At 46.5% G+C, this 26733-nt stretch overlaps 1 protein-coding gene across 1 annotated transcript; it reads left to right on the top strand.

Moving 5' to 3' along the window:
- Nucleotides 1-1459: 1459 nt before the first annotated feature.
- LOC144721526 (drebrin-like protein B) lies at nucleotides 1460-26212 on the top strand. Its single transcript, XM_078599200.1, has 14 exons — nucleotides 1460-1596; nucleotides 7157-7212; nucleotides 8409-8521; nucleotides 10101-10175; nucleotides 13661-13807; nucleotides 14343-14420; nucleotides 15536-15687; nucleotides 17659-17713; nucleotides 18816-18884; nucleotides 19494-19602; nucleotides 20656-20745; nucleotides 21350-21423; nucleotides 22317-22395; nucleotides 23345-26212. Exons 1-14 carry the CDS (start codon nucleotides 1514-1516, stop codon nucleotides 23482-23484), a joined length of 1320 nt encoding a protein of 439 aa, XP_078455326.1. The 5' UTR covers nucleotides 1460-1513; the 3' UTR covers nucleotides 23485-26212.
- The last annotated feature ends 521 nt before the right edge of the window (nucleotides 26213-26733 follow it).

The raw sequence follows: 26733 nt of genomic DNA, 5'->3' as shown, positions 1-26733 counted from the left end.
CTTTTATTTTAAAATACCTCACAACAGATCTTATCCTGACGTAATTTTTATATTCGGAGTTTCCATGTCTCTCTCTCCCCGCGGTCGCGTGATTTTTTCCGGGTTCTGCAGTTTTTTCCCTCCACATTTAGAATCAACGTGCGTTTAGAGTATTTGGCTGCTATCAATTTCCACGTGATAAGTCACTTTTTTGAACTATCATTTGGTGGCCAGGTGGCTTCAGAAAAAAAAGCTATTAAGGATAGTCCTTGACTTACGAACACAATTCGTTCGTTGAGACGCGTTCGTTAGTCAAACGGTTCGTAAGTCAGAACACAGTAATCGAATTAACAACAACCGCCATTCGCCACTAAGTGGCGGTGACGTCACCACGACGCTTGTGCCAGGCCATGTGCACCTTGAGGCCACGTGAAGTGTCGAACGCCCGCTGGCAGGAGGTCACGGGGCAGACCCAGCAGGTGCCACGGGTCAACTGACTAAGACGACTGGCTGATGCACCACCTGTGCCCCCTCCTGTGCCAACTTGCTGTGCTTTAGCTACCCGGCGCTCCGCTCGTTGTTGTGAGCGTCGCTCCTCCGCCCTCCGTTGTTGTTGGAGGGCGACTGCCTCCAACTGCCCAGTAGCGTCGTTCACGAGCCTCCTCCACAGAGGCCGATCTTGACACCGCTGGTACCAGTCATCGAATTAAATGCCCACGCACACAAACATCACTCCGAGCACGACTCATTGCATCTCACGGAGAAGAGCTCAGCTCAGCTGAACGAAATAGTGCCGCGGTGCAAATGTTTTAGTCAATGTAAAAAAACATTTCGTGGAAGCTGGTTCATAAGTGCGGGTATGTGTAAGTCGATGGCTGCCTGGCAAAAACATAATAATTTAGTTGTAGCGCGAATAACATTTCCATAATATAGGTTTTGTTTTGGGGTTAGATCGCGTAAATATAAATGTGTCCTAGATTTGAAGCTTTCGTGACTGCAAGGATTCATATTCTTAGGTTTTTTTCGGTAAAGTCATGTAGGTAAAAAATGTAAATTAATAAAAGAAAAAGAAAAATCACGACGTTTCGGAGGCAACACAAGCTTCCGTCTTTTTATTTTACTTTTATTAATTTTATTTTTTTACCTACGTGACTATACCGAAAAAAACCTAAGAATATAAATGTGTCGTTAAACCCGCCACCACCCGACGCAGCCAATTAGTAAGGTTTATCACGTAAACAGAACGTGCCAAATCGTTACTAGGACAGCACACCGGTGTGTCGGAGAGCAAATCCACAAAACTTACAATCTGAGTATTTACAACCGGCATCATCAGTCAGACATCCAGATTTTGTGGGACACAAAAATCCTCGTTTAATATTCCTCCTGTTTCATTCATCCTCAACTTTCATTCATTTCGAATCGATCCAGCCGGATCGAGAATTCGATTAATCGAACCGAGCACCCCCCACCCACCACCACCACGGAGAGGTGAATCGAGGAATCGACACCTGGCGCCCACACGGGACCAGCCATGGCGGTCAACCTGACGAAAAACAAGACGTCCCTGCTCGCAGCGTACCAGCAGGTCGTGGACGAGAAGTCAGACACCGACTGGTGCGTGTCTCACACACAGACACAACTCTCCCTCTTTGTCCTTCAAGCGACGTTCAAGTTTTTTAGTGGAGGGGTTTGTTTTTAAATGAAGCGGCTTCCTTGTTCGGGGCGTCAAGGGCGCCTCGGCTAGTTGCCTCTACCGAGGGCGGAGCGCCGTCACCCGGCCAGTGCGACCAGGCCCGAAGGGGGTGGGGCGGAGTTCGGGGGTCTGTCCCGAGCGAACTTAATGGAGCAAGCGAGTTGTTATTCATGATGAATTAAAAAGGTGGTTAAAATATATATACAGTACAGTAGTATAAATGGCAGCAATTGACGGCGCTGTCGTTTAACACACTTGCGCTCATAAGTCTGCTACCTGATTCGTGGCCGCGGTAAGGGGCAGTGGCGAGTGATATGTGGACATTGATTCAGATACCCTCACCTCTTCCTCACCTCCTCCTCACCTTCTCACTCACCTCTTCACTCACCAGCGTTGTGAAGTATAGTCGAACCACCTCTGTGACCGAACGCGGCGTGGTCGGAGAGCTTTCAAGCAGCAGTGGATTGACAAAGCGATCAAAACATAATAAGCGCTTTAGTTTTTTTATATCTGAGAAAAAATACTCTTTGAGTGTGAAGACTCGTTTCATGATGGGTCTTTGTTGGGGTATACAGGAATCTTTTAACTCGATGGGATATTACTTGATTATAAAGTTCACAATGCGCTGTGTCATTAATGCAATTCAATTAATATTTTGCTTCGTGAAGGGCAAACCGGGGAATGCAAAGGGAATTTCACAAAGATCCGCACAGATGGGTTCACGAATCCACTTGTTGAACTGCGAGATGACGGCAAACCTCGCCGTTGAGCTTTGGGAGTTTTCGTAAATCTCTTCGTGATCCATCAACCCTTGCCTCCACCGCGCGAGATCGCAGGAATGCAGAGCCACAACCACGCCCAGCTGCGTTGAAACGTTTTCTTTCTTTCTCATGAACAAAGTTGGGCGAGGAAAAACACATTCCTGCGGAGGGAGCTGGTAGGAACGTTGGGTTGCTCGGTCAATGGCCGGGGTCAACGGCGGCGTGGTGTATTTCGCAAATATGCCCGACTGTGAGGGCGGGCACAAGCCGGCGTGAGTAGGTTAAACGTTGAGTTTTATAAGGGCACCACGGGGTGACCAGCCCCACCCCACCCAGCCCCACCCCACCCAGCCCCACCCCACCCAGCCCCACCCCACCCAGCCCCACCCCACCCAGCCCCACCCCACCCAGCCCCTCCCCACCCAGCCCCACCCCACCCAGCCCCACCCAGCCCCACCCCACCCAGCCCCACCCCACCCAGCCCCTCCCTCCCCACCCAGCTCCTCCCTACCCTACCCTCCCCACCCAGCCCCACCCCCCCACCCAGCCCCTTCCCACCCAGCCCCTCCCCACCCTCCCCATCCAGCCCCTCCCTGCACGACGGACACAATAATCCCCTGTGGGCTGGTGTTACCAGGAGGTTCCTACCAGTAAAAAGTCTTACGTGATTTTCCTGCTGCATTTGTGGCGATGCTCGTGTCCTGTTGACAGCCAGCAGTGGGACATTCCACATTCTTTTCGTGGCTGTGTGTGAGCGCAGTCTTTCCAGAGGAGCCCACCAAAGTGGAAACTCATTTTGACCGTCCAGGAAGGGGGGGGGGGGATGTGGCATGAGTCAACCTCCCAACCATGATTTGAACTCGCAGCTTTCTCATTGCGAGCCGCTCGCTCTACAACTGTGCCAGCTACCTGTCTGTATTTATGTTGGTAGAAACGTGGTGCAAATGTACATTCCCGCCCTCGTTATGAGAACCACTTGCCTGTTGTTTTAAGTTTTCAAGTTTAATTTATTAGGTATAGCCCTGTGAACCATGCGGCTCTTAAATCGGGTGCAACCGCAACAAACTAAATATGAACACAGAACATCCCAAAGCGACGTCGCACAACAGAAACATCCTGGAATAAACCAGCAAATATTCCACACAAAAAACCGTATTAAAAGACCGTGTGCAAAAATCACAATGTGGTGCAAGCCAACAACAACCATAAGACAATTTAGATTAACCATGTTTTCGAATCACCAATTCTATGAATATTCTGGATAGACTGGTCCCCCGCCTTGGTAATGTGTAATTTAACTACTTGGTCTGAAGGTCTGCCACTGACAGTCCGTCCTGTGGATGTGGTGATGTGTATAACACGTGACCACTCACCTGACCATTGCCACATATTAATCGCTCACCTGACGCCACTCACCATTCATCATGTGTCCACTATTCACCACTCAGCAGTTTATACACTACAGTTCTGTTTGCTGGAATGGGAAACCGGTTCAAGATTCAGTGGCTCATCCAGCACCCGCTCAAACACCTGTATCCAATGGCGCACGTCAATCCGGTGTATGATTTTGAAACGTGACTTTTAACGCGTGCCCTTTTGATTTATTATCATAGAGCAGATGAACTGCTGGAACCGATGCATTTTTTTGGTTGCTTTTGACTCCAGTCGTATAAGCTACGTATCATTAGCTGTCAAGTCACTAAATAATTTATTAAATTGTTGTGCTGCGAAGAAGGCCCATTACCCGAAACATCACCTGTATATATTTTTATTTTAAGGCAGTGTTATTGACAAATGGTTCGAGTATAGGAGTAGTTCTCTGGATACACATGAAAAATTTGACACTTAAATTGACCAAGCAATTGAAAATAAGCTAGTCACTGCATACAAATATTTGGGTTTTTATGGAAATAATAAAATAACGAGTCATCTATATTCAGTTTAGTTGAAAAGCCATTGCTAAATGCATTTTCAAAACATGTAGTTAGCATTGCTTTTAGTTAGCAGAATGATGTAATTCCTTGGTTACGACATGCACATATTGATTCAACAACATTAACCCACAAAGCAGTTCAGTGTGTTGTTAACACAGTATTTTGCAAGTCCATTGTCTCAATAATGTCCACAGCCCACAACTTGCCACTATCAGCACCAATCTGTTATATCAGTATCCCACAAGACACATCTCCTGTACTTAACTAACTTGATTTGAAGTTTATTGTACACGTTATAACCCGTTAATACCTTCTTATTTAGAAGCATCAATTCACTACATTAAACACATTACACTTTTAACAGCAGAGTTTGAAAACTCCATTAAGTTTGTCTGCTACCAGCACTAGCCCTCTTCCACAATAGATGGAACATGATTGTAAGTGCATCGTGCGGTGCACACGACCGCACAGCGAATGCCCACACAGTCGTTTTGGGAAGTGTGAGCTGCTGAAAGCCAGGCTTCCTGTTTAGGAGCCACACACACAGCGTTCTGTTTCCTGCTGATAAATTAGAGGCCCGTGGAAGTTTTCAACTTCTGATTGACCCTCCGCACGGAACTCGAAAAAGAGTTAAAATGTGTTTGCGGCGGTGTGGTCCCAGGACAGTGAACATTGAACACCGCGCAATGTTGCAGCACAACAAATAATCATAATAACAACCATTTACAGCCCATTTTCTCAATCTACTGCTGGGCGATGGCCTTCCTACATTGTAGGGGTTTGACCATACTTCACCACTCTGGTCAGTGAGGGTAGGTGAAAGTGGGAGGGGTGGACACCCTAAATCGCTTCCGATTAGCCACGGTGGAGAATAAAACTCAGCTCGCTGGGTAGGTAACACGTTGCCCTCACCGCATGGCCACAACCCACAGTTGCTGCTGCACAATATGCATCCGTTTTCCTTTATTGCTTCTGCTTGCCCTACAAAACTGTGTGCACAGCACGCCAGCACGACAGCTGGTGATACCGCCTGCATATATGTGATAGTGACAGATTGTGTAATAATTCATAGATAGACGACCCAAATGTTCGGGTGTGGCTAATTACATAAGGGCCTGCTCAAAAACATCCTTGGTTTTGTAACAACTTTTTTCTCTTCGTGTTTTCAACAATGTCTGTGCTATTTTGCTGTTCTTATTTCAAGTAATCCCAGGTCTTTCAATTTATCTGCCTAAAGGCGAGGTCTCCACTCAAGGTTTCTCCACCAAGTATGATCTTGTGATTTCCTCTTCATTTCCGAATATTTGTCTCTCTTATCAAGTAATCCATTCTGCCCTTTTTAATTTCTAGCATCCTTGCTTCTAGAGCTTTCCTAAGCAAGACTTCCCATTTGAAAATATATGCCCTCTTTAGTTGTGATGGCCTTTTTGAATGTTCGTTATCAGATTTGTGAACTTGTTGATTTTTCCTTTCTGTCCAGTGGATGTTTTTCCCATTTGACCCCAAACATACTTTCTTTTTAAATTCTAAAGCCTCTTCTGATGTCTTTTTTTCCTAATGTGCAGGTTCCTACATTTCATATCACAGTCATTACAATTATTGTTTTTCAATCTTTTCCAATCCTTCTGGTAGGAAGAACTGAAAAAAATATTGGCTGTGATTTCACTTCAGATTTTGACATCTTCTACTCTTGCACTTCCTGGATATTTCCACTGGTCTACCTTTGTACAGCGTTATTCTTTAAACAGCTCTGCCGTGATATTTTCACAAAATTGGTTTTCTAGTATTCATTCCCATAGCAGATTCTTCGTTGCAAGGAAACACTCATTAGGCTTATGTAGCCCCTTGTTACAATCAGACAAAAGGGATTTATCTTCAGTAAACCAAAATGAATGAATCCTCTGGCCACCAAAGGTCATCTGCCGGTCTAAATTGGCTGTCAAAGTGGCATTACGTGTGATGGTGCTCATATACATTCTTGGAATTGTCCGGCTTAAAATAAGGGGACAACCCAAAAAACAAATAGCCCTTATCATGTCGATTCCTACCCAGGCAGCATGTCCTGGGCTGTCAAACAGGAATTTTAATCTTCTTTGGCCATCAAGAAGGCAGGTTCTCTATCATGGCACTGTACTGGCAGGCTATTTGTTTTTTGGTATTATGTTAAATTGACAAGCATAAGATGTGCTGCTGCTTTGTTTCGCCTAAATCGACTGCCACATGATGCAAATGCTTGCTAAGATGGAAAAATGTGGTTGCAGTGCAGGCTAGTGTTGTACTTGCAAGAATATTAAGTGTATTGTTTGGTATGGAATAAAAGATGCAGAATGAATTATGCATCCCGTGTGTATAATAAGTATTTTCACCATGACGTGCAGTGTAATTTTATATTCTTCTCTTTCCGAGACCCAGAATAAACACTTAATCGTGTCTTATGCATTAGGCATGTCTTTTCTCCTACAAATATTAATTTACGACAGAATAACATTCTGTACTCACTAAATCAGCAAGTTCCCAGTATTTTTAAGGGGGGGGGGGGGGGGTTAAAAAATATAATTTATACATTCAAATGTTCCCGCAGTTGCAAGGTTGTGAGCACTGCCTAACGTGGACTGACATGCCCTGCGATATCCTCCTCCCAACGCTGTCTCATCTCCCGTGACGGTGGCACGCAAATGGGGCGGGTGGGCCTGCTCCTGCATGTTGGCAGTGTCACATGGCGTCTGCAGGGAGGGCAGACCGTGTCAACACAACAATAATTGACTCGTGTCTTCTCTTCCTCATAGGGCTCTATTCACGTACGAAGGTAACAGCAACGATGTTAAAACGGCCGGCACAGGATGTAAGTAGCTGCGCGGGTTCGCACAGAACATTTTGCACCGGTAGTCATTTTTGGAAAAAACAATTCACCCAGAATGCAACTGAGCTTGTCCAATCTCAGAAGCGTAGCATGATTTCGCCTGGATAGTGCTTGGAAGGGCAATCACCGTGGCATAAAAAACATGTTTTTGTAGGGTGCCTATGGGGCTATGTTGTCAATATCGGGAAGTGCAACATAATCCATTCTCCCGTATTACGTCTCAACATCTTTGCTATCCGTCTTCAACCCACATTGAGCAGCGTGGTGAAGTAAGGTCACATAATCCTCCCACGTGCTGCATGGTGTGAGAAAGCCCTCATCCAGCAGTGGATTGACAAAAAGTACTGTAGAAGTACAATCATTTTTTGTAGTTAACATGAGAAATTGGGTATTACTGTGACACTGATACCTCGTTTAAATATGACGTGGTGAGATTTTTGGTCCGAGTTAAATATCACTATTTCAAGCCCCTCAATGTTGCATTTTTAATACGAAGGTTGTGGTTGGCTTGGCAGAAGACAGAGGAAATGCTAGTCCTGTTGAGATGTTGCGGGTACAGAATGCTATGGCTCGGACCTAAAGCACAAAGTGCCACGTAAACATGTTTTCAGCATCTTGCCCAAGCTTTGACCAATTGCATTTAAAGAATGTCGCATATTGATCTCTGTCGTTGTATAGCAAGTACAATAACATTGTTCAGGTGTCACATCTCTATTAAAAAAAACATTGCACTGCACTAATGTTTTTGCTATAATGTCGATGGGTGTTGCATTTTTTGCATTGATATATTTGCGCGTGCAATCATGACTCATGTAAATATCAGCGGAGGTGGCTTTGTGACTCCATGAATGAACGCTTGAATGATTTGGCCGTGCGTGTGAGACTGAGTGCTGTGCTTCAAACCTAGCAACCTGCGTTTGATTCTCGGCCGTAACTAACATCAGTGGTGATTATCTGAACCGGTTGTGAGCTTCCCTTAGGTCGACTCAGCTTGTAAATGAGTACCCGATGCAGTGTGTGTCAATGTCAGTGCTAGGGAAGCAAAGGCAGTCGGGCATGATGGTGGCCAGACCACACCTGCACATGCCCCGTGCTGGCATGAACAGATGCTCGCGCTAACTGCACTTGCCCCAACGACTCTAGGGGGGATCTTTGTCTCTGTGGGTCTGTACATGCAGCGGGTGGGCTGGAGGAGATGGTGGAGGAGCTGAGCAGCGGGAAGGTGATGTACGCATTTGCTCGGGTGAAGGACCCAAACACAGGCCTGTCCAAGTACGTCCTCATCAATTGGGTGAGTGAGTCGACCAATCCTTGGGTCAGCGAGTCAACCAGTTGGGCCTGGGGGCGGCGGCGGTGGTGGTGTCGGCGGCGCACGCCTGCGATCCATCACTTGAAAGTTTCGATAAATGTAGTTTTGTGATGCTGCTGCTGCTGGTGACGCAAAAATGACAAAAACTCGACACGTTTGTTGATGACCCTGGCCTAATTGTAAAAATTAGTATCCTGTTATGGTGGATTGCTGTGGAGGAAAAGGGTTGCGGTGGATTGTGTGGATCTGTGAACGTCACTGGGTTGTGAGATAGCCTGGAGATGGCTACAAGTAAACATTGGTTCACAAACCCATCTGTGTGGATCTTTGAGCCTTATCCCTACACGTTATGAGTGTTATCCATTAACGTGTATTGTCTCCCACATTAAAAACATTAATTGAAAAGTATTTTGCCAGTCATCCCAATACCTTCCTCGGTGAGGCATTGCTGAATAAAACAAGTGACAATATTTATCATGCGGTTGAGTGAATCTGAAGCTTGCCTCATCCAACTCAAGTTGCTCCCTTGCGGTCTGAGGAAATTTAATGAACAGCGGACAAATTCAAATATTTTATCTTTGGCCTCCCGGGGGAAGGCCCATTTGTGCTAGCAAGCTCTTTTTCAAGAGCAACCCCCTCCCCCCTGGGAGGAGAGGGGTAGATGAATGGCACAACAAAACATTTCAAGTGATTCGGCCAAGCAGCATTATAACAGTAAAATATTACACAAACAATCGTAAATTTGTCAACACATTCCCGGCAGAAACATCTTCCCAGTGGAAAAGATTCACCACAATGCGTTATTGAACTCAAATAACTATAAGCATCATGCACTACAAGCTATTGAAAAGAGACTACTTTTTATTACACATTTAATATTGTGGCTTAAATCAAGATGTTGAATTCAGTTTTGCAAATTTAGCTCCCAGCAAGAGGTGTAAAAGCACACCAATAGGCTGAAAGTCATCCACGTTTGTCCACAGCCTTCACAAGTCGACGACCGTGTGGCTTTTCTCACCTGTCACTCCGAGCGGCAACACTTGGATCGGGGGTCTGTGCCACCGGCAGATAAACAAAATAAACCTGAACTTGAGCAGATGCCAAGGTTGTGCCACGTGTCGAAGATATTTCTCTTGCAATAAACTATCCAAGGCAATGTTTCGCGTTTACGCTCCTTTGTCATTCCGCTGCTGGATGAATGCTTTCGCCATGCCGTGTCGATCATGGGGATTGTTTGACCATACTTCACCACGCTGGTCATCGTGTGGTTGGTGGGCGGGGAACCCCCGGGACTAGCTCAGGTATCACTCGCAATCCGTGTCAGCCGTGTCCGGAGGAATCGAACTTAGGTCCCCAAGTTTATAGTACAGTGCATTAACCACTTCCTCTGCTCCACCTCTTAAAGAGACATTTATGGCGCATGAAACATTAGTAATTAGCCGTTTAAAAAATCATGCCTCCAGCTGAGAATTGTCTCATTGTAAGAATATATATAAATGTGTATATGGAATCATTGTTTGCACTTTGCTGATGATTGTAATGTTTGTTTCCTGGTCGGCAGACTGGGGAGGGAGTCAAGGATTCCCAGAAAGGGATCTGTGCCAATCATGTGAGTGCCATCGCTGCCTTTTTCAAGGTGAGCCCTCCAGCCAAATATACCCTTCGTCATCATCAGCAGCAGCAGCCATAATCTATCCACTGCTGGATGAATGCCTTCCTAAGCCGTCATCGCAATCTCTTTCGGTCCTGCGATATAACAATCTATCCGGCACCAGCTCTCCTGCACATTTCATCGCTGCCGCTTCTCTCTGGATGTTCTCTCGGGCGCCGTTCCCACCCTTGGCTGCCACTCTGTCGTTGGTCTCGACCATCAAACTTTTCTCGCGACGTATTCTACCGAAGCCCGTTTACTTTTTTTAACAATCCATCAGTGTCATCATCATCATATGTAAAGAATATCTTTAATATTTAGGCAAAAAATTCAAGGAAAAAAAATCGAAAAAGGAAGTGGTAATCCATTTTGCGCACTCGTGATAACCTCGGTCAAGGATCGGCAACCAAAATAACAAGAAGAGCAATTTTTTTTTATTAATTATGTAAAAAACAATATTTCAATAGCCGAAATGGATGTAAATAATGTCACGAACCAGTATTTAAAGAGCTGCATGTCGCTCCGGAGCCGTAGGTTGCCGACCCTTGACCCAGGTTACAAGAGTTGAGGGTTCATAATGTACTTACTTACAGTTCCATACCAGCCTGTGGATATGGTGTTTGGAAGACTCTTGGTGGGGCATGTTAATGTTTGCTTTCGTTGTTGTACATTATTCTGACCCATTGCTGGTTCGCTGTTTTCTGTTACGTACCGTGCGTATCTTTGCTCCCCAATCTATTTGGATTGCTCTTGGCTCACTTTCCTCCCAAAAAAAATGTTTGGCAGATAGAATGTTTATATTTGGTTATTTATTTATTTCCCCACACCGATGTCACCCCCTTTCCAACTTCCGGCCTGCTGTCGACATCACACTGGGATTGATAAGTCTGCAGGGCTGTGTTTACTGTCCAATGTCCTGGTGTGGTAGCAGAGTCCCCATTTTCCCATTCCGTTTGCCGTTTCCAACCCCCTGAATCGCACGGACACACGGGGTGTGCGATAAAATCGAGTGGTCATTTCCATCTAACCAACTTCCTTTCCTACCCGCAATAACATTTGGTGACATTGTTTATGGTAATCTTTCACCTTCTGACCTGACAATACATCTCAGGAAATATGGGCAGTGTCCCAGGCAATCTCTTTAAAATGTTGTCAAGATCAGGGAAACCATTACAGAGATATTGTTTGCTCGGACAAGCACGCAAATGAACACACGCACACACTCGAACACAGGAAGCTGATGAATGTGAATGATTCAAAGAGAGCTTCACATTTCATTAATAATCACAGCCAAGCTCGCATTAAATTTAATTTCGTTGTTTATAAACGTAATGTTTAAAAAAACACATTTTTTAAAATCTATTTTCGAATTTGAACAATTTCGAAAAGATGTGAACATTTAGAGCGGGGTTCTTTAAAAACAACATGCCGTTAATGTGCGTCAGACAATTTTAATTAAATGTCATCATTGATTACATTTTTATTCTTCTCTTAAAATATACCATGGCCACTTTGAGTGCTTTGATCGGTAATTGTTATCGTGGACGATTTTACAGTACATTTTCTCGTCATCTTAGTAAGAGCATACTTGCAAAATATAATAAAAAATCCCATTCATAGCATCACAGCCTTAAATGTCAGTGGCAAGTGTTTTGACTGATCGGCAAAACTCTTATGAGAACGGTTCATGTACGACACAAAGACAGTGATCTGAATGCCCGTCCACTGTTATCTTTAACACTACAAATGTGTTTAAACTGTTTTCTTTCAGTACTTTCCTTTTGCGAGTTAAAATCTCATATCCTGTGCGTGTGTGGACCCAGCAAAGTGTGATTGTTTACAGCCACATTAGCTGTATTTTTGTGTTTTGAGTTGTGTTTCAAGTTTAACGAGTGTGGGTAAGAGTCGTCCAGTACATTTCCATCGCTTATTCTCCGGCTGTAACATTTGGCCCTTACCACTCACGCCGTTTAATGCCTGGCTTTCTCTGTGTGCTCAACAAGGCTTGCTGCTGCTTTATGTCACAGTGCAGCCATGACAGTTTTATCCCCAGGGATGCCAATGTGGTCCTGAGGTGCAGAAAGGTATTCTAGACATTTGGCACGTCTGGCTTGAATAATGGATAAGATTCTAAAAAAAAAGGTCCTTTAAAAGAGTTTGACCGTGAACCTACTGGCGCTGGACATGAACATGCTGACGAAAATGCATGCCATTATAACCCTCGATGAAACTCCACAGCGGCTAAACTGGCCTGTGTCATTGCCAAAGCTGGCAGCGTCTTCAATGAGCGACGTAATTTATTTGTGAATGCAGCGGAAACTTGAATTGCTGATGGGAGGCCAGAGAAGGACGTGCTGCAGTTTTTTTTGGGGGGGGGGGGGAGCGGGAGGCGGGGGGGGGGGTGTTCGCAGTCACTAAGGACGCGGTAGTCTGGTGTCGTGTGTGCCGAACGAATTGCAGAGTGCTCCCAAAAATAGTGGACGGAGAAGGGATACGTGTAACCCGACGCCACCGCGTGTCGCTCGCTTCGCGTCACTGCGCGGGCCGCTAAGGGGCCGGCTCTCGGCGGCGGGTGGGGGGGGGGGCGCGAGGGCAAGTTATGGGCGCACCGGATTGGAATTCAGTACTTCCATTGATGTCCTCCATTAATGAGCACATTTACCGGTGTCCGTTACCGCTAATGCGCCGGAAAAAATTCGACGCTGAAAGAGAAGCTTTTCACGTTTCCTTAAATTCGCTTCACTTTCTACGTTTTATGAGAGCCTTTGAGCGAGTGCCGGTTTCCATAAAAGTGCATCTGGCACCTGTTCTGATCATGTTGCTGTGGAGCTTGTTTTTGACAAGCTTGTTGCCAAGGAATGAACCAAAAAAAGCATAGGACTAAATTTGACACAGCGATTGCATTTTTTTGTAAATGTTAAATCGCTAAAACAACTCCATTACCTCTGCCAGTGTTACACACGCATTCATGCGCGTGCGTATTGTTTTACCAGAAAATGAGGCACTTTGATGCATCAGTGAAGCCAAACGTATCGATCTAAGGCTGGATATTAAGAGAGGGACAAAAATAGGGTGAGCGATCGAGACGGAATGTGATTTCATTGTGCCAGAGGAGGGTGACGCTTTTGTTCACAGCACGTTGACTCGCGGCTTGTCTTTACTCGTGCAAAGCACTCCGAGACCTACCGTTGTAGAGGGCGCTCTATAAAAAAAAATCGTCATGAAGTTATTGCAACACGCTCAGGTTTGCGCGCAAAGAGCGGAGAAGCACCACTCCCATCGTTCCTTGCATGCATTTCGTGTGACGACCACATCTTACACACGTGCAATGCCCTCGGCCTTGTGCAGACCAGCAGCTCAAGAGCCACGGCCGTTTCGAATGCCGCACGCACTTTCCTGTTGCGACGAGTTTTCGCGTCGTGCACGGACGGAGAGTGTCGGTCCTGAGCCGTTGTTGTTTCCCTCCGCAGGGCGCGCACGTGACGGTGAACGCCCGCTCAGAGGAGGACGTCGAACCCGACCAGATCAGGGAGAAGGTCGCCAAAGCGTCAGGCTCCAATTATAGCATCCACAAGGAAAAGCCTCGCGTGGCCGACAACAAACCCCAGGGACCCGTGGTATGGGAATTAAATAAAACACGCAGGCGCCTCGCTTCACCCGCTCGCTACGGAGAGTGGAAAACCTCTCAACACACCGCAATAATCCACGGCCATGAATTAGAGCAGTGCGTCTCAACCCCCCCCCGCGCGCCCCCCCCCCCTCCCGGTTAAGACCACTCATCTCCCCGACCCACCAAGGTTACTAAGGCCACAATACGCAGATTAGCTGTTTACATCTCGCGTGAATGTAGTGCTAATTCTTATTTTACCTTCTCCTGCACGGCATCCATGCCGCAGCCTGCACCCGCCCAGTCCCTGAAAGGTTTTTACGCCCCCAGAAAGGGGCACAACCCATCTAGAGGGGGATGCGGGGGGGAGATTGAGAGCTACTGCATCACAGTATTGTTGAGTTGATTGAGTCGATGTGTTATCTTTATATATATAAGATTGCTTAGGGTTGCTGAGTGTTGTTGCTGCGCATGCAAAAGACGTAAGTCTGTACTTTGCAGAGTGTCCACTTTTAATTGCCTGTGTCCTTGTGGCCGGCGTCCAGGCATCGGTGTACAAGAAGACGGACGCTGCCAGCGAAATCCGCAGGGTGAAGGACAACAGCTTTTGGGAAAAAACGCAAGTGAGTGTGAGAGATGTGCTGAGGAGTCGCGTTTTGCGTGGCCGGGGTCGGCTGGTGACGCGTGCGTTGCCGCGCATCGGCAGGGAAACGAAGCGATGTGCCCTGTTTGCGTGTGAGCACTGCAGGCCACGGTCAAGATTAATGGAGTCTTGCGCAGAGCTTGTCGTGCCGGTGAAACTGCGAACCGTGCGGATGTGGTCTCTTTCAGATTATATTTGAGCTCATCCCCAAGTACTTTTCAAACCAAATGAAACCCAATGCAGTTTGGCTCGTTGCATGCACAGTTTAACTGCATCTTGTACATGTAACTCATTTAGTTGTGGTATTTACCTATAAATAAATTATTGAAAACTGTAGTGACATTTCCCACTTTACTAACGCTACGTAAATCTCTTTTGAGAAAGACCGGGTTTCAGCAGACCCGTACCCGAGCTGCGATTGATTACAAAATAACAATAGCTCATTGTAAATTGCAGCTACACAGAGGTGCCCGGGTGGCTCAGAGGTTAAGAGCTCTCAACTGGCACCATTCAAATCTTGGGTTCGAACCCGCGTCATTAAAGATTAAACCAGGTTGTCACCTTTAGCAAGTTGGTGGTCTCAGCCTGGTCATCAGTGCCTGCGCACAAAATACCCCATCACATTAAATTTACTTTTATACTGGATAAGTACAACGCCTTGTCCCATGCAGTCGCTAATCCATGATGTAACCAGGCACAGCCCTGCTTCATTCCGAGATCCGACGGGAATGGGGCCACGAAGTCGGTTGTTGTGATGTTAACTACCTCGCCTGGTATACAGGAGGTCGTGGGTTCGAGCCCGACCCTGATGTCTGTATCTTTAGAGTTTGCATATTTTTTTCCTTATATTTGGCTGCTATAAATGTCCACATGATAAGCCACTTCGTTGACATTTCAGTTGTGACCAGTTCGCTTCTGAAAAAGAGCTATATAGCTCAATAGGCCTTACCTGGTAAAATAAAAAATAAAAATGTAATAGTTTATGTATGTATGTTGAACTTCTTTCGCACCGTATGTAGCCAGCCATGCAAATCAGAGGTGTGTGGTTGTCATTTGGCCACGGGGCCGGGCGCTAACTCGAGTCTGTCCACGCAGCAAGAAGAGGCGCAGCGGAAAGCGGAGGAGCAGAAGCGAGCGGACGTGGAGCGCGGGCGCCTGGAGGCGGAGCGCAAGGAGCGTGAGCAAGCGGAGGCTGCGGAACGCGACAGACACGGCCGCGACAAGGAGAAGAAGATCTCCCAGCAGCGGTTCGTGCCCGGCAGCGCAGGGCTGACATATCCATCGCGACCTCCCTCTGTCTGTTGTACCTCGCTTCAGTATCTCACGTTTATAACAAACGTTGTTGTAAATTGCCAACAAAAATTGTCAACAAAAATTGTAAACAAGTATAACCCGTAAAAACAAAGTTTTTCACCATAAATCCTTTATATGCGTGGCGGCTAGAGTCCTCTCGTCCTCTGGCTTGAGATGGCTGCCACCTATGGGTCAGATGATTGCATTGCACCATTAAGCAATTGGTAATTAAATTGATATTTTTGTCCTAAAAAGTGTAAAATTTTGGAAAAAAAATTTCACGAACATTCATTGTCACGCAAAACGAGTCTGTGTGGAAAATGTCAGCTCGATTGGATCACGGGAAGTGGGTTAAAAAACGACCGAAAGATTTGCACGGTCGTAAGCAAGCAAGCGAACTTAATATAAAGGATTTCAAAAGAAGTGGGTGATACAAGTGCACGTGCTCACCCGCTCACTGCTCGCGGTACTCCCCGCCGAGGAGCCGGGTGCTCGTGTGTCCCACGTACTCGCAACTCCTGCACCTCCAATTAGCACAGTTGGCCACGTACGGTGCAAAGGAAGTTTCAACATGCATACATACTCGGCTGATTTGCTCGTGATTGATGTCTGTAAGTATGTTGAACTTCTCTCGCACCGTACGTAGCCAACCGCAATTAGCACCAACCGCGCTAATCGATGGTTCAATGCCTGTGGCTTATCGGTAATGTGACAAGCCATTAGCAAAGCATCTTGTTTTTTGTACAACATATGTTCATGGACGACACAACCAAAACTAGGAATATCTCTTGTCTTGTAGATACTAAGAGCCGGGTGTTCTGCACAGTCCAGCAGGAATTTGTAAGCGAGGGAAATGTGCAAAAGTACTTTAAAGTTACATTCAAGCGTTTCTCTGTCAGTGCCTGGAACGTTACTCATTAGATTTTACGCAACGTCCGTCCAGTTACACCACTAGAGTTCACTGTAGCAGTTCAATCGTCTAATTTGGCCTTTTAACCATTGGCAAAGCTTTGAAGCTTGTGTTGAGCAGCCTAGGTGCACTTGCACAGGATGGACGTCTTGGAAAACTTGACAAACCACAATGTCATTATCCATAAAGGAGACTTTTGTTGAGAGCAGGCAGATTCAATGGTTTAGAAAAGTTAATTGTTAAGTTCATCATGTGGACTTCTTGGGGATATGATCGACACTGGATTGTAAAGTGTTGCAATGAAGTTAGCATCTGTTATCTTAACATATGTGGGTTATCAAGTTTTTGTTTCCCATAACATCCCTTATATATGTCAGATAACATCTGTTTGTTCTTTGGGTTCATCTCTGAGGACTATTTTTCATTGTTCACAATACCTGTCGTAGATTTGTTGCGAGCTTGTGTCTTAACTTATTCATTCCAATTCTGAGTTTAAACATTGTGCAGTAGTAAATAACACATTTAATTCCTCTTTTACGCCATATGAGGTCTGTTACAAAAAATATATATCTGAAAGTGCATTTGCGCAATTCTATGAAGAAACATAATACATTACATTGGATACGTTTATTTTTATTTGTGGTCTCTTCTGGGTTTTTTGTTATTTAATTCATTTTGCTTCCTTGTGCCAAATTCGAAAAAAAAACTTAAACGCCTGAATGGAGCATCTATCCAAAAATGATTAGCCAATGGTAATTGTCAACGATTGGATTCTGTAATGCAGCAGCAGCAGTAGCAGCAGTAAACTTGGAGCTAAGAAAAGAGGCTAATGTGATTTTGTTGAAATTCGTGTTGGTGTTGGGTATGAATTTGATTTATAGCATACCCAGAAATTGCACGAATACAAGCCCTAATATGTTGGTCCTGCCTGCCTGCAGCTGCCGCACGCGTGAAACCTAACACCGAAGCGTTTCCAGCGGCAAAGCGTCGTTGAAAGCTCGTTCTCTCCTCGCAGGGAGGTCGAGGAGAGGGCTGAAGCGGAGAAGCAAGCGCGAGAGAAGGAGAAATGGGTGAGCTTGCCTGGAAAATGTAGCCGCGTTTATTCCTGTCTCCTGTGCTCCGTCCTCACTCTGAAGTTCGTGTTGCGATCTACGGATGAAATGCCCCCTATAAATGTATTGCAATTCATTTATTAACATCGCTTAATACATTTCCGCTACTTTTAATGGGCGCAGCTGGTCAGCAGAGTGGACAACGAAGGCTTTTACAAAGAGGAGTCGATCTCTTCATTCTCGTATTAACACACGCCGCATTGACCCCAGCGTGTTGACCCCCATGGCTCCGTTGGCTCCACGGTGATTTGACGACACAGTGCATAAATGTGATGTATGTCTCTATGACATTGTACGAATACGTAATAAAGCGTGTAATTGCTGTGCGTGCGTGTGTGTTTGTGCGTTGTGCTTGCAGTGGTTCGTTTTGTGTGGCGATGTTTTTTGGAGCGCACTGGCGATTTGGTCGTGTGGCAGCTACACCGCATGCCACAAATTTCTTTACCGACCGATCCCAGCAGTGCAATATGTTGTGTGTACTTGGTGTCGGTATTACCGAGGTCAGGACTTTCCAAACTCCAGTCTTTGCAAGCCACAACGGGTCACCTTCCCACGTTTAGCAGTCTTTTTCCATTTGAATCCAATTAAGTCGTTAAACGCTATATGCGCCTTGTGATTGCTAAAAACCTCCCATGTGACAGATTTAGATCATTATCTTGTGCTTGCATGTGTGTATTGCATATTCCACGTAATATCGGAAGCACCATTTAAAATTAAAACGCACTCCCTGCATTACAAGGGATGTGTTCGGCAGTCATCCGGGGCGTTGCAGTACGTACGGAATTCATTTATATTTGAACGGAGAAGACAGTTGCTCGTCGAAAGCCATCTCCGTGGTGGGTCACGGAGTTTGGAAAACCCTGCCCCCTAGGTCCACTTAGCCTGAAGCATAATTACCCAGTGCGTTTGGTCAACACAAGCACACTCCTGAGTACAGGCTGGAGTTCTCGCTGCACCATTCTCTTGTGTGCCCGCGAGCCGGGGACCTGCCCTGACATTTACGCTGCGCTCACTACGGCTGGTCGTCCTTTTGTGTGTGGGCGTGTGCGTGTGCCAACAGGCAGAGCAAGAGCGCCGCTCGCACGAAGATCGGCAGCGCGAGAATAACGAAGGTGGAGGCAAAGCCGCGGTAAGTGCCAAATCGCCAACGCGTCAAATGCGCCAATCGGTCCAATCACTCTTCCCCCCGTGCTTGCGTTGCATCATCAGCCACGAGCGGGTGTTAGTGTTTAGCTTGCCACAGCAATTCCTGCTCTACACTTAGTGTGCCTGCCACATGAGGCGGGATAAAATCTGGCTTGACTTCAAATTCCCAGTTCTTTGCAATGCACTGCTGGATAAAAGCCTATCCATGTTGTTTGACCAATGCTTCACCACGCTGGTCACTGCCGGTTGGCAAATTAGGCAGCCAGGACCGATTTAGATATCGCTCGCCCGGTTACATTAGCCTTAACCGGGAATCAATCTCGAAGATCATTGGATTCATGGCGCAGTATCCTAACCACTGCACCACCGCTCCCCTCTGTCTTGACGTATGCTCACTGAAAATTTATGTTCAGAGCCACCAGCTGGTAATTTGTTCAAATCACCTCTCGCTAAACCCATTTGTAAGAAATTTGAAGTTCGCTAAAGCGACAGTGACATTTTTGTTTTTTCAGATCTGCTAGTTGGGACACGTTAAATTTTCGTGCCATAATTAATGTGGGAATTTAATTAAAATCTGTCATTGAATTTCCAGGAGGCTGCTTCGCTGGTGTCCCAGAGGGCCGCTGACCCGCGTGAAATGTTCAGGCAGCAAGCTGGACGCCCGTCCCCTGCGCCAGAGGCCCCTCAAGGACCCCTACCCGGTCAGCCGCGTGACCTTCAAGCTACATGCATTATTACCAGAAGTTTTTTTTTCATGCAATGTTATTTTGAAAACTCTTTCTTTGAAAGTTTGTCGACGTGTATGGCTATGATTTCTCGTAGCCCGTAATGGCAATGCCAATTTTAATATTTTTCAAACTGGAGAATGCTTCCTCCCAGCTTTCTCATGCAACAAAAAAAACGAATGAAATATTCTTAAGCCTCAGAGACTACCTGATATACCCCCCACTGCAATCCTCATTTTCTTCGGAAAATATTCACCCCTTCAGACGCGTGAGCACTTGCATCCTCATGCATCTCTAAAATATGCACAGCCCTCCTTTTATCGCAGCCTTCGTCCTCCGCAGATTGCACGACAGTGTGCGGCAATACTGCAATAGTCTGCCCACGCCCATACAAGTGCAGCCAGCTCCGCCGGTTGAAATTTGTTGGGGGACAAAAAATATACGCAGTACATTACTTACGCGCAGGGCTTTTGAGTACGCAGGTAATTGACACACAAAGCGTACTGAAGTTCTTACATTACGCAAGCCGGGAGAGAGACATTGCTATTGCTGACTGTCAGGCCCTCGGCTGCCAAGCGCCCGCACCCCGCAGTGCAATCTGCTCCAATCATCCTCAGCGCACATCAAACATAGACTCTGACCTTTTTTTGGGGGTTTGTTTACGAGCTGTTGATGTGCAGTGGCAGCTGCGTCGCCCCAACTGCGTCACCCTCATTCCTCCTCGCGTCATGCCCTTGCTCCTTTTTCCACGGCGAGCAATTCTTGGATGACTATGCCTCTCTCTCAGGATGGGGGATGCTGGTTGATGCGTGAGCGGGCAGGCACAGGATGTAAATTTGCCATGGTGACGGTGGACTGGTGGGGACGAGTTGCAGAATGTAGGCTGTGCCGAGTGATTGGTAGAGCTTTGCAAGACCTAGCCTCCTTGCATTTTAATCGTATCGGCGCAAATGGAAACGTTTTTGTCGCGCGTGAGCCAAACGCTGACCAAGCATTTATGCGTGGGGTTTTTTTACATCATTGGCATAGGGGCGAGAAACGCAGCTCCGAAGAGAGAACCGGAGAACGTCCGCCCACCGTCTCCTGAGCAGCCGCCCTGGGAAGATGACCCAGAACCAGGTAAAAGATCTTGCAGGACATTTGCTTTTATCATAATTTCTCGTGGTTACTTTTTAATTACTTCTGCAAGAAAACACACATCCGCACGAGGCAATGTGCTCCTCCCAGAGGCACATTTTGGATCAACGAACATGCCTGCTTGTGGAGACTACATGCTCGCGTGGTTGAACATGAAATGCATATCTGCACAAACTAGAGCAGTTTTGAGTTCATCCATCCATTGCCAATTGACCTCACACTGCTGCTCTGCAGGTGGCTCGGCAGTAGAGCGAGCGGCTCGTAATCGGAAGGTTTGCCAGTTTCAAATCCTGGTTGGAAGTTTACTTGACCTATCATTGATCCGGGGGTCAATAAAATGATTTCCATGTTGTGGCAGTTAACAGTGCTCATCCTGTGGATATGGAGAGTGTCGTTGCCCCCCGCCCCCTCCAGAGGAACGTGGAATTTACACCACTTGCTCAGGACTCTTAAGCAACAGATGGTCACCAATTAGGCGAGGAATCACTTTGACTTGACGTCTGACATGCTTGCGCGCGCGTGAGAAGGATGCGCACGTGTGCATGCGTGCCGTGATCTTGTCGGGTCGCTGTGTTCAATCGTTTAGTGGACGAGCCCAAAGAAGAAGAAGAGGCGCATCCCGTCGAAATAGAAGAGGTGGAAGAACCGGAGGAGCGAGAGGTAAAGAGACGTCCGTTGAGCAATGGGCCCCTCGTCAATCTTAATTTTGTTATTCCGTCGAGTCATTACTTTACCTATTGTTTATTGAACCCCGCGCTGCAATAAAATTCAGATGGGTTCATTAGCGGTCTGCAGGATCGCGTTTGAAAAATTGGCTTGCGTCAGTTAATCTCATTACGCTGAAATCCTCGACTCTTTCTGCCGCTTGGCCTTGGTGTCCCCCCCCCCCCCCGCTCTGGTAATCCACCGCACCCCCCCCCCCCACGCCCCCCACTGCTTGCAGCGTTCCGTAGCTCTCATCTGGATTAGTGCTCGTCGTGCGTGCCGTCCTGCCGTCCTGCGCACGCCACCTTCGATGTTTTTTCCTTGACTGGCGACATTGCCCCCCCCTTTCCCGTCAATCGCCGCAAGCAGACCGCACAATCTGAGAAAGCACTCTGGGCCCAGCCAAACTTGACGTTCTCACTGATTATTGTATCTCTATTGATTCATTTGTTGTGCTTGTTTACCTGGGCAAGCTTCACTGGCTTCTCCAAGACTTTGTCAGGAGGGTCCTGCCACGTTTTTTGTGTGCTAGTGGACGATGTTGCTGCTATGTGGAATCCCCACCGAGTAATTTGTAGATAATTTTTCACCATGGAGTTGTTTGGCCAATACCAGTTACGTTGTTTTGTTTAGCTTTGGGAGGAAACTGGGGAACCCGGAGGAAACTGGGGAGGGCGGGGGGAGGAAAATACCAACTCCACAGAGAAACGCGCCTGGGTTGGGAATCCAACTCCGGAGGGTCTGGGGTGAGGCACAAGTGTTACCACTGCCGCCGCTCAACCATAGACATTGACACGCGTGTGTGTGTTTGCGTGTGTGCGTCTTGCGTGCATCTTGCATGCGTGCAGGAGGAACCCGACCATGGGGGGAACGCCAAATCGGAGGGCCTGGGCCAGCGTGCACGAGCACTCTACGACTACCAAGCAGGTATGACGTATTCATCAAAGCTCGCTCCGACTGCCAAGCAAATATGACGTATTCATCAAAGCTCGCTCCGACCGCCAAGCAAATACGCATGAGCCCATGAGGCTGTGGCTGTCCGTTAAGGGATGATCCCGCCCCTGTTATAGGAAAGTGGAATTTTACAGGTAGGAACAACAGCTCCACACTGCCCACCGGGGCTTATTTGTCTGTCGTGCATAGCCCCTCCCAAACATGTACGCTCCCGCATTGGTTGAAGTGCGTCACGTGACCGCAAGCTTTCTGTCGTGCACGAATGCGCTGTCCAACCAAGTTCCTACCTGTCCACTCCGAAGGAACGTGTTCACCACTGGCTCAGGGCTGTGTGTATGAAATGAGCATCGTTGGGTGAGGAAACCATAATCGAATGCAAATCCTCCACCAATAACTGTGGAGCTTTTATTTAAAATTGCTCAAATTCATTGATAGTATTTGTAATCAAATGTAGTTTTACAGTCTTTCAAATTATAATTTAGTGGTTCGCCATCATACCTATCTTCCACATGTATGAACACTCGTTAATTTGCCGAAAACAACTTATTAGATTGAGAACTGCAGAGCTTGGACAATTGTTGGCATCGGCTCACTACCTGGCTGCCTTCCAGCGTATCTGTGTTTCCTCCGTGATTGTGAGATGCAATTTTCTATGAACAACTGCTATATAGAACTAGACATTATTTCTATCGTATTGAACCATATTAATAACACGAGAATAAATTGTACGAGCAGTTTTTTAAACGAAACTAGTCGTACATTTTCATTGAAGAAAGCAACCTCTATTTAGCTGCGAACCTCTACAGTTTGCCACGCAAGCCACGCTCACTGCGTTTCACGTGGCCCCTTTAACGTCACCGCGCGTGTCACACTCTGCATTTAACATGCAACCCCCCCACCCCCACCCCCCCACCCCTTGCAGCCGACGACACGGAGATCTCGTTCGACCCGGGCGACCTGATCTCTGACATCGAGCAGATCGACGACGGCTGGTGGAACGGATTGGGGCCCGACGGCTCTCGCGGCATGTTTCCTGCCAACTACGTGGAGCTCGTCGAGTAAAGGCCGCACGGGGGCCTGCTCTCCTGGATGTCGCCACGCTCCCTTGGGCGCTCGGATCGTCATCGCCACCAGATGTCTCGAGAACGAGCCGGTGCCCGGTGGTCTTCCAGGAGAGAGAGAGAGAGAAAGAGAGGCAGGGGGGAAGGGAGGGCAGCTTGCTCACATCTGATGCAGCAGCCATTACCGATTGTGGTAGGGTGGGTGGATCTTCTGGTGTTTTCATATCGAATGTGTTGGTGAAACCTGCAGAGCTAGCATGTTTAATTATTTTAAGTAAGTCTTTTTTTCTCGTGTTATTTGAGAGTTAAAAGCACAGCACTCTTGAGACTGATAATGATGCATGCAAAAGAACACAGCCCTGGTTAAACACAGAAAAAGTACCACGCTAACATTGCATGCGAAGGCCTTGAACCATGTGTTTGCCTTCACCTATTTTTTTTTCTTTTTTTATGTTTTTCCCAAGTTTTATCCGAATTGTGCTATTGCGTCTTGTCATGAGACAGACTTGGGATCTCTCGCATACCTGTGCAATCCTTTGTGTTCTAAAATGTCCCACAGAAGCAGATATTATAGAGCTACACCTGAGATGCCTTCAATTGAACTGATCCCAACAGTAGGCGGCAGCACTTTCCCACCCACTCCACCACTTCGAGTCATCGCTTGACAGACACAATGTTTTACATTTTCAGAGGTAGAATTTAGCCATGCAGAACCACATTTAATGTTAACACAGAAAATGCGCGTGTACAGTCATTGGCGACCAGGATGAACCCATCAATTCATTACCACGTAAGAATCTGGTTTAATCGCGCATGGCTGGAACCCAGGATCTTAACATTGACAGCTCATCGCTCTCACTTCTTATGCCACCCGGCCACCAAGTCGGCTTGACAATCTTGAATTTGAACGTTGCACACTTCTGCTTGATGTTGATATTGTAGCCAAAAATGCATTCCAATCCACACCATACCAAAAAGATCCTGCCTTACAATTTAAATGACGCGATATATATTTTTTGTATTCACTGTTTGTGTTTTCTTGCGCGATTATTCTCCAGTGGAGCCACGTGCATGACTTCAACGCCCATTGAATTTGTCCCAAAATTTGTTTGCACTTCAAGGGTACAATAGTTTATAGCGTAAATGCAAGTTGGGGGTTTCCACTATTTTGTTGATGTTTTTTTAAGTGATTGGACACCAAATGATTTTTATTGCACTTTCAGGTTCAAGGACCAAAGAGGCGTGTGTGCACTAGAAGTGAACCACACGTAACAGTGCCCGAATCTCTTGAGCCTCATGTGGTTCTGATTTGAGAATTTCCAAAGGTTGTGATTGATTCTACAGCTGCAGTATATCTCTTTTCATACGTATGGTAAATATATATGTATGTGCTAGGTGGAGTATTGCAGTGCAGGGTCATGAGAGGTGATGGCAGCTTGAGGAGCCCTTCATCCAGCAGTGGAATGTCCATGGCTGATGATACTGATAATGCTCAAATATATAGGTGGGGGATTTTTCGTTTTAAGATTTCTTAAATTTGCTTTGTCACATAATGACAGCATGCCGGTTTCAAGGCCCATTCCATGGGGAACCCGTGTTCTCAACGGGCAGGATTCCTAAAATCTCTGGGACAGCTGCGTATCCCCTTGCTAGGCAGTGGAGTTCTGACAGGACGAGACTTTCGCCGTGGGTCGCTGAAATCGTGTGAAATGCGGCGTCTCCGCTGGTAACCTCGCCCAGTCGGCGGCGCTCGCGTGCTGCGTTGTGGCCGCCGCAGAGAGCTGCGTGTCTTTGAGCGCACTGCCCTTGAACCAGATGAAAGCCAGTTGAGGCTTAATAAACAGGGTGATGCGTTTAAGGAGATAACCCACTCATTTTCAGTTTACCGGCTTGCTTCTGAATGAGTGTTTAAACATTGTGTTGGGTCGGTGACGGCATGAATTGGGGGGGGGGGGGGGAATGTTAGAAGACATTGTGAGATGTTGGGAGACGTGCTGAGGATTTCCTCGAAAATGCCGCCATATTTTATCGTGGGTGTCTGTCAATGGGTCACCGGGTTGTTTATCCTCATTGGAAATGGCTCTATTCTCTGCTGCCTTTAATTATTCAAGCATGTGGTGGATGGGGGAGGTGAGGTTTGGTAGGGGTATTAAAACATATGTTCATTTCTATTGTTCGTGGAAATGCCTGCAGTCATTGATTGCACACATAAATCCTACAGAGTAATGATTGTCATTCACAGTCCTAATGGACTGGGCTCACAAGAGTGCATGATAACAAATTGTGCAGCCTTACTTAATAAAAGAGTGTTATTTACAGGTCCATGATTTTACACATCCAGTCATCTCTCTTGAATATGAAACTTGAAAAACACAGGATAACGATCATTAACTATCGAAATGTTTATGTACTAATACGGTGGAGGGATGTATTTTTTTGTTAAGTGCCTGATGCAATCTAAATTGTAATTAGTTGACTTATGCTTGAAATACCTGTCGGTTATTGGGATCACGGTGGTTAAAGTCCAAACAAATATATTGATAATTATTAGACTCTCCTTTCCCTGGACTGATTGTTGATCATGCATTATGACATTGTGTTATGTTGTCATTTGTGTTCGTCTGCCTACCAGAAATAAATTTGTTTTGATAAACATAAACTGTAAATGTTACCATACAAGTCTCGGCTTAAGTGTACTTGAAAATGAGCAATAAACAGCTGTAATCTTTGGTCTAATTTGATTCTCATTTTTAACCATACATCACCGGCGTTGGGTGGCCCCGCGACAATTAGCGTAATGCGCCGATGTTTTAGAAATGTCACCCACATGCTGCTGGAAGTGGGATTAATTTCCTCTTACCCCGAGAAAAACGGAGCTCCGGTAATGATCAATCGTGGGCCACTTTGCGCGAGGCAGCATCCGCCCCGGCCTCTTTGTGAAGAATTCTCTTGGATTTACCGTCTGGGTGCTTGGCAGGTCACACGGGAAGACAACGACCCCACGGCCATTTGTTGGACGCCTCGGACACGTGGCACTGATCGGGCGCACGAGACCATAGTGAACTATGCCATTCGCACGGCTGGAGACGCACGGTGCGAAAGAAGTTCAACATACATATTTAAAGCATAATATGCAGAACTTCGTTCCAATTTTATACGTGGGCTTTCACCAATATTTATAATTCCTTTTGGGTGAGGTCGTGTAGGTATAATGCCAATGTGCAGCAATACTGTACTCTCCACCACTTGA

The sequence above is a fragment of the Lampetra planeri genome, chromosome 12, assembly GCF_965212315.1.
Source record: "Lampetra planeri chromosome 12, kcLamPlan1.2.h2, whole genome shotgun sequence".
In the NCBI taxonomy this organism is placed as follows: Eukaryota; Metazoa; Chordata; class Hyperoartia; order Petromyzontiformes; family Petromyzontidae; genus Lampetra; species Lampetra planeri.
This window is presented reverse-complemented; position numbering and strand designations above follow the sequence as displayed.